This window comes from Aotus nancymaae, unplaced genomic scaffold (genome assembly GCF_030222135.1).
Source record: "Aotus nancymaae isolate 86718 unplaced genomic scaffold, 86718_ANA_hifiasm-v0.15.2.pri h1tg000015l_0, whole genome shotgun sequence".
Classification (NCBI taxonomy): Eukaryota; Metazoa; Chordata; class Mammalia; order Primates; family Aotidae; genus Aotus; species Aotus nancymaae.
Genome location: NW_026988426.1, coordinates 1027074 through 1039904, shown reverse-complemented (window position 1 = coordinate 1039904; position 12831 = coordinate 1027074). Strand labels below are relative to the sequence as shown.

The 12831-nt window shown below is 40.5% G+C and overlaps 2 protein-coding genes across 3 annotated transcripts in view; one reads left to right on the top strand and one right to left on the bottom strand.

The window, feature by feature from the left end:
- CYP3A90 (cytochrome P450 family 3 subfamily A member 90) overlaps positions 1-6793 on the bottom strand; it is a 32039-nt gene extending 25246 nt beyond the window's left edge. Inside the window, exons 1-2 of the mRNA XM_012455549.2 lie at positions 6619-6793; positions 2911-3004 (exon numbers count right to left, since the gene is read on the bottom strand). Coding sequence (XP_012310972.2) covers positions 2911-3004; positions 6619-6689 — 165 coding nt within the window. The 5' untranslated portion in view covers positions 6690-6793. The remainder of the gene's footprint in view (positions 1-2910; positions 3005-6618) is intronic.
- The window catches only part of ZSCAN25 (zinc finger and SCAN domain containing 25), a 173309-nt gene that overhangs the window by 124753 nt on the left and 35725 nt on the right, over positions 1-12831 (top strand). The gene's annotated exons all lie outside the window — the stretch shown is intronic.

Below are 12831 nucleotides of genomic sequence, written 5' to 3'. Positions count from 1 at the left end.
TTGCTCCTCTAGTTCTTTTAATCATGACATTAGGGTGTCGATTTTAGATCTTTCCTCACTTCTCATGTGGGCACTTAGTGCTATAAATTTCCCTCTACACACTGCTTTAAATGTGTCCCAGACATTCTGGTACATTGTTTCTTCATTCTCATTGGTTTCAAAGAACATCTTCATTTCTGCATTCATTTCGTTATTTATCCAGTAGTCATTCAGGAGCAGGTTGTTCAGTTTCCATGTAGTTGTGTGGTTTTCAGTGAGTTTCTCAATCCAGAATTCTAATTTGATTGCTCAGTGGTTTGAGAGACTGTTTGTTATGATTTCCATTAATTTGCATTTGCTGAGGAGTGATTTACATCCAATTATGTGGTCAATTTTAGGGTAAGTGCGATGTATGGAGAAGAATGTATATTCTGTGGGTGTGGGGTGGAGAGTTCTATAGATGTCTATTAGGTTTCACTTGGTCCAGAACTGAGTTTAAGTCCTGGATATCCTTGTTAATTTTCTGTCTCATTGATCTGTCTAATATTGACAGTAGACTGTTAAAGTCTCCCAGTATTATTGTGTGGGAGTCTAAGTCTCTTTGTAGGTCATTAAGAACTTGCTTTATGTATCTGGGTGTCTTGCACTGGGTATATATATATATTTAGGATAGTAAGCTGTTCTTGTTGCATTGATCCCTTTACCGTTATGTAATGCCCTTCTTTGTCTCTTTTGATCTTTGTTGGTTTAAAGTCTGTTTTATTAGGGACTAGGATTGTAACACCTGCTTTTTTTGCTCTCCATTTGCTTGGTAAATCCATTCCTTTATTTTGAGCCCATGTGTGTCTTTGCATGTGAGATGTGTCTCCTGAATACAGCACAACAAGGAGTCTTGACTCTTTATCCGGTTTGCCAGTCTGTGTCTTTTGATTGGGACATTTAGCCCATCTACATTTAAGGTTAAAATTGTTATGTGTTAACTTGATCCTGCCATTTTGATGCTAGCTGTTTGTTTTGCCCATTAGTTGATGCAGTTTCTTCATAGTGTTGATGGTCTTTACAATTTGGTATGTTTTTGTAGTAGCTGGTACTGGTTGTTCCTTTTCAGGTTTAATGCTTCCTTCAGGGGCTCTTGTAAAGGAGGCCTGGACTTCCTTACCAGTTTTCTAGCTTAACACAGAAAATTTAGAGAAATGCTGCCTCTTCACATCACACCCAGAAAATTACAATATGTGCTCTGAGTTTTCATTTCTGAAACTTAAAAGCAAACCTCCCTCTTGCTAAGATTCAGCAGTGATATTTTAACTATGTAAAATAAGGTCCCAGAAATGTCATTCTACTACAACATTTTCCAGATCAGTTGATCTGGAAAAGATGAAGAAGGAATTACTGCTTTTATCAAGGGTAAAATTGTGTAGAATTCTCAAACAGTAATCAGAAAACAGAGGCTTCAGTTGTGAGAGTTAGAATCTGGGAAACAAGCTTCAGGTACACAGGATAGGAAATCTGGGCCAGAGAGCAGCTTGCTGTTGCTGGCCTTCTGGATATGAGCTGTGACTTTTCCTCCAGGGGCCAGACCCTGGGCAAAGCGTAAGACCAGGGTAGCCACAAAGGCTCGGCCACAGTACACAGTCCATGTGGCACATATGACATTCTGTTCAGTAAAATTAAATATTTAATAATTTTCACAAATTATTGCCTTTCTAATGATTTTTCATAAGTGGTCGCATCTTTGTGTAAAGAAAAACACACACACACACACACACACACACACACACACACACACACACCAAATTGATTTTGTGCTTAAATATCTTAGGTTGATAGACAACCACCATCTCATCTCAGTTACATCCACTCCCTGCTCAGACTCGCCCATAGGGTGCAGCCTTTGAAGGAAAAGAAGTCAAGCAGAACCCTCTTGTTCTTTCAAATCTGCAAAAGATGTTTTAACAGCTGGGGTAGAGCCATGGAAATACACCTAGAGAATTTAGCTGTTCTTGAGAAAATTCAAGTAGGTGCAAATTTCCTGATGGTGAATACTTAAGTTGCCTTATAAACTAAAGTTTTAAAACTGTCCAGGAGGAATAGGGGGGAAAAGGCTGCTCATGAGCTCTTGCTACAAAGAGGCAAGTTTGAATCTGGTGCACACAGATAATGAGCCACTACCAGGGCCCCCCCTTCCTGCTTTTCTCTTAATACTAACTAAGTATGACTGTACCTTCCTGAGAACCTGCACGGAACAAAAAGAAAATACTTTTTCTGGTGCCACAGAATCTGCACATCAGGTCTACGTCAAGTGCTGATCTACTTGAGATCAGGGCTGTTCAACTGAGGGAAACCTGAGGCTCCTGAGAATTAGCAAGAAAGCCCTGGGGTAAACCTGGCCATGCTCTGGGTGGAGTCTACACACCATTTCTTTTTGTTCTTTCTTTTCTTTTCTTTCTTTCTCTTTCTTTCTTTCTTCTTTCTTTCTCCTTCCTTCCTTCTTTCTTCTTTCTCTTTCTTTTCTTTTCTTTTCTTTTCTTTCTTTTTTTGAAACAATCTTGCTCTGTTGACCAAGGTGGAGTGCAGTGACGCGATCAATGCAGCCTTGACTTCCTGGGTTCATGCAATTCTCCCACCTCAGCATTTACAGTAGCTCAGACTACAGGCTTGGGCTACTATATCATGCCCAGGTAATGTTTTCTTTTTAGAGATGGGGGTCTCACTGTGTTGCCCATGCTGGTCTCAAATTCCTGGACTCAAGTGATTTCCAGTCTTGGCCTCACAAAGTGCTGAGATTACAGGCATGACCCACCATGCCCAGTCCCACCATTTCTGAAAATGTGAAGCCTCAGAACTCCCTCCCAAGGAGGGGCATTTTTACTGATGGAACTAAGCTGATGTTTGCAACCATAAGAAGCAAAAGAGGAAGCTCAAACAACTCACCTGACGATAGGACAAAACATTTCCAACAAAAGGCAGAGGTGTGGGTCCTGGAATTCCCAGTTTCTTAAAAATTCCATGTGAACGGGTCCCATATCTATGAAGTGAAACAGCAATGAGGTCATAGGGATTGTGACTATAGATTGGAGGGCTGATCAGTTACTGACTGAGGAACTTGGATGGTCAAGAGAAGGAGTTAATATGTACATGATAAATAATAACAGCAACTCTAATGTCAGTAATTGCATTCACTCATCAGATCCTTCCCTGACTCTGAGACCCCCCAAAATCTCAATGATTCACTGAAAGCAGCTGAAGTCTTCATGATCCCAATCCTGGAGTGAATACTTGATAAATGTCCTCAAACATGAGTGCTCCTGAGAGGTTCAAGCGGGAATTCTTCCAGGGTACTTTATTCCCTTATGTCTATTTAGTAAGTGCACTCTTCCCTGATTTGGGGATTGTCATCCTAGGTAGAATGGGTAACATTTTTTTGTCTTCTGCACCAATGATGAGATTTTACATCACTGCATCCACTCAATGATAGAGGGCCACCAAAAGCCTATGGTGACACTGCCCTTACAATTTGCTCAGAGACTTTTATACTTTTTCTTTCCTCTAAGCTCTGACTCTATTTTTGGATCTGGCCTTTCTTAAAGCTTGATTCACAGAGAGGCCTTGGAGGAGTCATGGAGTCCTTGTTTCTACAGATTGACAACTGTGTTCATGGCTTCTATCAGCCTTATGGAAATGTGGGCACTCTTCAGCTACACCTCAGTGTCTGTGGTCAGATGATGTGGTTGATTTGAGTTATTGAGGAGGATGGTTGACCCATATGTCCTTGAATGATGGTGTGCAGAAGAACCAACAACTAATACTTCTCAGGTAATACTCACCTGAGAAGCACAGTACCAGGCACACTCATCTTTTTCAAGGTGGTTAGTCAGACAGCAGTCAGTTCACTGCCTCTGTACAGGAACTATCTCTGAGGAAAAACCCATAAAGCCTGGCATTCGCTATGGCAGGCCTGCCTGCAACTCATCTTTCATGAATCATGTGCAAACTCTTCCAACTGAGGGTTCTGGGTCCTTGTAGACCTTCCCCCTCTGTTGTGACTGAGGAATGGAAAACTGGAGGAAGAAGAGAGGCTGAAGGAAGGGGTTGCCAGACTCTGATTCAGCTGTGAAGCTGCTAGTCCCATAAGGTTGGCTCCAGAGAGGCAAACTACAAAAATGTGGCTGACAAGGATGATGTATATAAAAGAATCCACATGCCTCATATGTGCCTTCAGCTAAAAGAGAGGGGCCTTTCAAAGTCCCGATACCTTCTGGTTGATAGCAAAAGATGCAGTATGGCATATAAGTTAAGATAAAATGTCCCAGAGAGTTGTATTAAGACCTTGTTTGCCCTTCTTTAGAGTTCAGCCTTTAAGGCCGTATAGGTTCCAAACATTTTGTAAAAATCCAGTGACTCATACCATGTGATAAAACCAAGGAATTACATGAAGGGCGGAGTTTCGAGGACCCAGCAGGGACAATTTGAGCAGGCCCAGTCACACATATGGCCTCTGCCCCAGAATATTTAGTGGAAGTGCATGCATCACCTGCCAACACCAGCGTGGCCTTGGGTTTTCCCACATCCGTTCCCTCCTTTGTTGTCACAGCCATGGCAAATCAATGACACTAATCTCTGCTCCTGAACTTTAAACAGGTTACCTGATCTCTCAGGTGTGGACAAGCTATTGAGTTAATGTGTAAGCAGCATTGGCCCCTGAGGAAAGATCTTGGCGAGTGTCTAGACTCACATGGTACTATGTCAAGGCAGAGGGTGAGCTGGGCAAAGTCTTTAGTTTCTTTCCAGCTGTCCTTGTTTGGTAGAGTAATGCTGCTTTTGGTTCCAATGAAGAGGCTAACAGAAAAGCCAGTCATCTATTGCACATAATCCTGTTGGCCTAAGGAGGACATGGTCTACACTACAGTTTCTGACTGCTTGGCTGCACTAGCATTGTCTAAGGCTAAGGTATTGTCTACCCAGCTGCCCAAATCTGTAGGGACAGCCCCACAACATGGTAGACCACACACAGAGTGACACAGATGGTGCCCCGTGTCCAGGCTTGAAGCAGATAAGACATCAACCTGTTTGCCCTTCGAGTGACCTCCACTGTGGGGCCAGGACCCATGAATATCTCTTTGGAGTTGTACCCTGAGAGCTGAGGAATATTTTCTCACTTCATGCTGATCCTACCTGGATGCTTTTGCTATTATCACTGGCTCACAGTCTTGCTTACTTCCCTGCCCTGAGAGGTTAAGATAACCTGCTAAGCAGGTATATTCAAAAAGGAGGTATTAAGCTGTCAGGCAGGTGTATTTAAAAAGACATATGCAGTCTTGTCTTAGAGATACACATTTGTGCGTTAGACTAATATTCCTGACATTAGTCTGGAAAAGTGAGATTATTTTACCCACACTTATTTTCACAAATACTGAACTAATAGCCCTCTTATCATCCAGAAGGAACATGCTGGACATAGTCTATCTCCAAAAATATCTGGTTTAAAAATGAATGAATTTAGACCATATCAATTCATTTAAAAATGTTAGAAAATGGAAACCATGTTGCCACAACTCATTGAATTCCTAAGCTATCTGTGAAAGAGAGAAAATGAGGTTTATATTTTCTATTTTCATGTCATTGTGGTTCTCTCTTCTCTTAATAAAAGTCAACTTGAGGTAGAAGTCAGATGTGACAGGTTGAGCCTCCACTGCCCACAGTGGAAAGTAACTCTTCTCTCTACCTGCTCTAGGATGCCAGGAATCCCACCACTGAGGGGGTTTATCCTCCTGTACTGTAACATAAAGGGGAAAAATGTGTAAAATCTCAATTGGCTTTCACAGCTCCTGCCTTTTTGGGCTGCTAGCAGATTCCCATTAGGTGAGAAACAAAGCTCTACATTAATCCTAACCTCTGAGAGACTGGAGGAAAAAGATTAAAGCAAAGAATAAAACTTCAAAAGTTTCTCCAAGTCTCCTTTGCTCTAGAGATTAATCATTGCAAGGTAAATAGTTCAGTGTATGACAGGGTGGAGGATTGAGTCATAGAATAGAGCGGATTTTCCAGGGTGTGGCAGAGGAAAGAGGGAAGAACCAAGGGACAGCTTCCCATGAAGTCTTGGTGTTCCCTGGTGCCTTACATAAATGACACCTTGGAGTAGAAGGCAGGGGAGCAGGAACCACCAGGTCCAAGAGGACAATACTTCTACACATCTCTCCCAGCAGACACAGAACCCAGAAAATGAAGATAATGAGACAAAAACCCAAGCCACTCCCTCCTGTTCCCAGAATCCCCAGAGCCTGGGAAGGGGATGAGGATCACACTGGCTGTCATGTTCAGTAGTTCGTAATCAGCCTCTGCCGTGTTTTCATTGATAAGTCTAGGTGGAATCTAAGCTAATCAGATCATTCCCACCACCAAATGCTGTCCCTAAACTTTCCTAGTCACCAAAATTAGAAAGTGGATGGGAGAAATGCTTATTTATTCCTTCATAGAGCTGCATAAGATCAATAATAACCTCTATGTGTTTGTAGCATCCAACACTTAAGCTATTTCTCCTTGAACATCTCTTTTGATCTTCAAAGCAGATAAGGGAAAAGGGGCCTGATTAGCACTCCAATTCCAAGGAAACACAGGAGAGGAGCCTGGATAGTTACTCACAGATAGAGGAGCACCAGGCTGAGAGCCAGGAGAAGCCAGGTTTCCACTGCCAAATTTGGGATGAGGTCCATCGCCACTTTTCTTCCTCGACTGTATCCTCTGAGTCTTCCTTTCAGTTGCGTGCTGCTGTTTGCTGGGCTGTGTGCCTGGCACTTCCCTGCCCTGCACAGCAGTCATTCAGCCAGGCTGTTGAAATGTTTATGTGCTGATGAAGGAGGCGGGGTTGCAGCTGTAGCCAGTAGCAAAAGATTGCACATACCCCTTTGCTGACCTCCTGTGAGTTCATATTCTATGTTGTTTATGATTCCTAATAAACAACTTAATCAGTATTATCGGAGAGTCCAAGGGTTCTAGGTTTTTATCAGAAACTCAAGTGGAGGCATTGACATGAAATCTATTAAATCTCCTTTCACTTGCCCTTGTCTCCATGGCTGTCCTCATTCCAGAATACTTGAAATCTATCACAACAAGCCACACCTACAGATCTTTACCCATGCAATTCCCTCTGCCTGGAGTGTACCTGTGCCCGCTAGATGACTTCTACACATCCTTCCAAGGCCAACCAGATACACCTCTTCTGTTAAAGTATTTTCTTACCAACCTCCTCACACAGATGTAACCATTTCCTCCTCTGGGTGCCTCCTATACCCCTCACACAGTCCTATGGTCCTCTTTCCTCTCTACCATCATTATGGGTTTCTGTGCCTGTTTCCCTTGGCAGAGATGAGCTCCTCAAGGGCACATGTGGTATTTATTGTCATGACCCTGTTCCCTAGCAGCATACTGTACACACCGTGGGTGGCCAGAAGAGTTGGTGGAGTTGACTTGGGTGAGATTGCTGGGCCCCTGTGTGTCATCCCCTCTGACTCTGTGGTGATAGCAATAGACTAGTAATTGCTTGGGACTCAAATGCAGTCAGCACTGTGTCCCAACTAATGCAATTGGTCTTGTTCTGCAAAGGAAAATAATAGAAGGCATGTTCTGCCACTTACTTTTTCAGAAGGTAACATAACATGAAGACTTACCTGTTGAGAGTTGTACTGATGTGTCAAGGAAGATACTATGTATCAGAAGAACACTCAACCACTGTGTGCCTCTATTCATTCCTGTATTAAAGCATTCATCATGTATTTTAAAAGCTGTGCTCCCAGTACTTAGTGTACAAAATTTACTAAGGCCCAGACATTAGCTCAATTGGTTTGATTTTTAGGTCCCACAAATAAGTGAGAGCATGTAATGTCTGTCTTTCTGTGCCTGCCTTATTTCAACTTAATATAATGACCTCCAGTTCCTTCCATGTTATTACAAATAACAGGATCTCATGCTTTTTTCATGGCTGAATTGTCCTCCGTTGTGTATAAGTGGAGTACTATCTTTATCCATTCATTTGTTGATGGACACTTAGGTTGCTTCCAAATCTTGGCATTTGTGAATAATGGTTATTGTGAACATGAGAGTGAAGATATCTCTTCAATATACTGATTTTCTTTCTCTCAGGTATATACCCAGCACTGGAATTTCTGGATCTTAGGGTATCTCTATTTTTAATTTTTTGAGGAAACTCCAAACTGTTCTCTATAGTGGTTGTACTAGTTTACACCAACATTGTACAAGGGTTCCCTTTTCTCCACATTCTTGCTGGCAATTGTTATTGCTTGTCTTTTGGATAAGAACCATTTTAGCTGGAGTGAGATGATATCTCATTGTAGTTTTGATTTGCATTTCTCTGATGATCAGTGATGTTGAGCACCTTTTCATATGCCTATTTGGCAATTGTATGTCTTCTTTTGAGAAATGTCAAAGAAATCTGCCCATTTTTTGATTGGGCTATTAGATTTTTTCCTACAGAGTTGTTTGAGCTCTCTATATATTCTGGCTATTAATCTGTTGTCAGAGTGTTAGTTTCAAAATATTTTCTCCCATTCTTCATTTTGTTGATTGCTTTCATCATGACCCAAAAGCTTTTTAACTTGATGTGATTCCACTTGTCCATTTTTGCTTTGGTTGCCTGTGCTTGTGGGGTATTACTTTAGAAATTTTTGCCCAGATCAGTGTCCTGAAGAGTTTCCACAATGTTTTTTTGTGGCAATTTCATCATTTAGGTCTTAGATTTCAGTCTTTTTTTCATGTTTTCATTTTTTTATTTATTTTCCTTTTTAAAAATTGTACTTTAAGTTCTGGGGTAAATGCATGTTTGTTATGTAGGTATACATTATACATATGCCATGGTGGTTGGCTGCATTAATCACCCTGTCATCTACATTAGGTGTTGCTCCTAATGCTATCCCTTCCCTAGCCTCCCAGCCCTCAACAGGCCCTGGTGAGTGATATTCCCCTTCCTGTGTGTATGTGTTCTCATTGTTCAGCTCCCACTTGTGAGTGAGAACATGTGGTGTTTCGTTTTCTGTTCTTGTGTTAGTTTGCTGAGAATGATAGTTTTCAGCTTCATCCGTGTCCCTGCAAAGGACATGAACTCATCCTTTTTATGGCTGCATAGTATTCCATGGTATATATGTGCCACTTTTTTTTAGTCCAGTCTATTATTGATGGGCATTTGGGGTGGTTCCAAGTCCTTGCTATTGTGAGTAGTGTTGCAATAAACATACTTGTGCATGTGTCTTTATAATGGAATAATTTATAATACTTTGGGTATATACCCAGTAATGGGATTGCTGGATCAAATGGTATTCTGGTTCTAGAACCTTGAGGAATTACCACACTGTCTTCCACAATGGTTGACCTAATTTACACTCCCATCAACGTGTAAAAGTGTTCCTATTTCTCCATATCCTCTCCAGTATCTGTTTTATCCTCACTTTTTAATGATGACTATTCTAACTGGCATGAGATGGTATCTCAATGTGGTTTTGATTTGCATTTCTATAATGACCAGTGATGATGAGCTTTTTTTCATGTGTTTTTTGGCTGCATAAATGTCTTCTTTTGAGAAGGGTCTGTTCATATCCTTTGCCCACTTCTTGATGGGGTTTTTTCCTGTAAATTTTTTAAAGTTCTTTGTAGATTCTGGATATTAGCCCTTTGTCAGATGGGTAGACTGCAAACATTTTCTTCCATTCTATAGGTTGCCTGTTCACTCTGATGACAGTTTCTTTTGCTGTGCAGAAGCTCTTTAGTTTAATTAGATCTCATTTGTCAGTTTTGGCTTTTGTTGCCATCGCTTTTGGTGTTTTGGTCGTGAAGTCTTTGTCCATGCCTATGTCCTGAATGGTATCACATAGGTTTTCTTCTAGCATGGTTTTAGGTCTTAAATTTAAATCTTTAATACATCTTGAGTTAATTTTTGTATAAGGTGTAAGGAAGGGATCCAGTTTCAGCTTTCTGCATATGGCTAGCCAGTTTTCCCAACACCATTTATTAAACAGGGAATTCTTTCCCCTTTGCTTGTTTTTGTCAGTTTTGTCAAAGATAAGATGGTTATAGATGTGTGGCATTATTTCTGATGCCTCTGTTTTGTTCCATTGGTCTATGTATCTGTTTTGGTACCAGAACTCTGCTTTTTTGATTACTGGAGACTTGTTTTATAGTTTGAAGTCAGGTAGCATGATGCTGCCCGCTATGTTTTTTGCTTAGAATTGTTTTGGCTCTGCAGGCTTTTTTTTGGTTCCATATAAAATTTAAGGTTTTTTTTTTTTTTTTTTTACAATTCTGTAAAAGAAAGTCAATGTTAGCTTGATGGGGATCACACTGAATCTATAGATTACTTTGGGCAGTATGGCCATTTTCACAATATTGATTCTTCCTAACCATAGCATGGAATGTTTTTCCATCTGTTTATGTTCTCTTATTTCCTTTAGCAGTGGTTTGTAGTTCTCCTTGAAGAGGTCCTTCATATCCTTATATTCCTAGATATTTAATTCTCTTTGTAGCAATTGTGAATGGGAGTTCATTCATGATTTGACTCTTGGTTTGTCTGTTATTGGTGTATAGGAATGCTTGTGATTTTTGCACATTGATTTTGTCTCCTGAGACTTTGCTGAAGTTGCTTATCAGCTTAAGGAGATTTTTGGGCTGAGACGATGGGGTCTTCTAAATATACAATCATGTCATCTGCAAATAGAGACAATTTGACTTCCTCTTTATCTATTTCCTTTATTTCTGTCTCTGGCCTGATTTCCCTGGCCAGAACTTTCAATACTAGGTTCAATAGGAGTGGTGAGAGAGGGCATCCTTGTCTTGTGTTGATTTTCAAAGGGAATGCTTTCAGCTTTTGCCCATTCAGTATGATATTGGCTGTGGGTTTGTCATAAATAGCTCTTACTCTTTTGAGATACATTCCATCAATACATAGTTTATTGAGAGATTTTAGCATGAAGAGCTGTTGAATTTTGTGGAAGGCCTTCTCTGCATCTATATAGATAATCATGTGTTTTTTGTCTTTGGTTCTGTTTATGTATGGATTACATGTATTCATTTGCATATGTTGAACCAGCCTTGCATCCCAGGGATGAAGCCCCCTTGATCATGATGGATAAGCTTCTTGATGTGCTGTTGGATTCAGTTTGCCAGTATTTTATTGAGGATTTTTGCATCAATGTTCATCAGGGATATTGGCCTGAAATTTTCTTTTTTAGTTGTGTCTCTGCCAGGTTTTGGTATTAGAATGATGTTGGCCTCATAAAATGAGTTAGGGAGGATTCTCTCTTTTTGTATTGTTTGGAATAGTTTCAGAAGGAATGGTACTAGCTCCTCTGTACCTCTGGTAGAATTTGGCTGTGAACCCATCTGGTCCTGGACTTTGTTTGGTTGGTAGGCTATTAATGGCTGTCTCAATTTCAGACCTTATTATTGGTCTATTCAGGGATTCAGCTTCTTCCTGGTTTAGTCTTGGGAGGGTGTAAGTGTCCAGGAATTTATCCATTACTTTTAGATTTTTTGTTTTATTTGCATAGAGATGTTTATAGTATTCTCTGATGGTGGTTTGTATTTCTATGGGATCAGTAGTGATATTACCTTTATCATTTTTTATTGCATCAATTTGATTCTTCTGTCTTTTCTTCTTTATTAGTCTGGCTAGTGGTCAATCTATTTTGTTGATCTTTTCAAAAAACCAGCCCTGAATTCATTGATTTTTTTGAAGAGTTTTTTTGTGTCTCTGTCTCCTTCAGTTCTGCTCTGATCTTAGTTATTTCTTGTCTTTTACTGGCTTTTGAATTTGTTTGTTTTTGCTCCTCTAGTTCATTTAATTGTGACATTAAGGTGCTGATTTTAGATCTTTCCTGCTTTCTCTTGTGGACATTTAGTGCTACAAATTTCCCTCTACACACTGCTCTAAATGTGTCCCAGAGATTCTGGGATGTTGTGTCTTCATTCTCATTTGTTTCAAAGAACATCTTTAATTGTGCCTTCATTTTGTTATGTATCCAGCAGTCATTCAGGAGCAGGTTGTTCAGTTTCCATATAGTTGCGTGGTTTTGAGTGAGTTTTTTTTTCTTTGTTTGTTTGTTTTTTGTTTTTTTGATATGGAGTTTTGCTCTGTCGCCAGGTTGGAGTGTGTTGACACAATCTCAGCTCACTGCAACCTCCACCTCCCAGGTTCAAGCCATTCCCCTGCCTCAGCCTCCTGAGTAGCTTGGACTACAGGCATGCACCACCACACCTGGCTAGTTTTTTCATAGTTTAGTAGAGATGGGGTTTCACCATGTTGACCAGGATGGCCTTGATCTCCTGACCTCTTAATCTACCTGCCTCAGCCTCCCAAAGTGCTGAGATTACAGGCATGAGCCACTGAATCCTTGAGTGAGTTTCTTAATCCTGAGTTCTAATTTGATTGCACTGTGGTCTGAGAGACTGTTATGATTTTTGTTCTTTTGCATTTGCTGATGAGTGTTTTACTTCCAATCATGTTGTCAATTTTAGAATAAGTGCAGTGTGGTGCTGAGAAGAATGTATATTCTGTTGATTTGGGGTGGAAGGTTCTGTAGATGTCTATTAGGTCTGCTTGGTCCAGAGTTGAGTTTAAGTCCTGGATATCCTTGTTAATTTACTGTTTCATTGATCTGTCTAATATTGACAGTGAGGTGTTAAAGTCTCCCACTATTATTGTGTGGGAGTCTAAGTCTCTTTGTAGGTCTCTAAGAACTTTCTTTATGTATCTGGGTGCTCCTGCATTGGTGGCATAAATATTTAGGATAGTTAGTTCTTCTTGTTGCATTGAGCCCTTTACTATTATATAATGCCTTCCTTGTCTCCTTT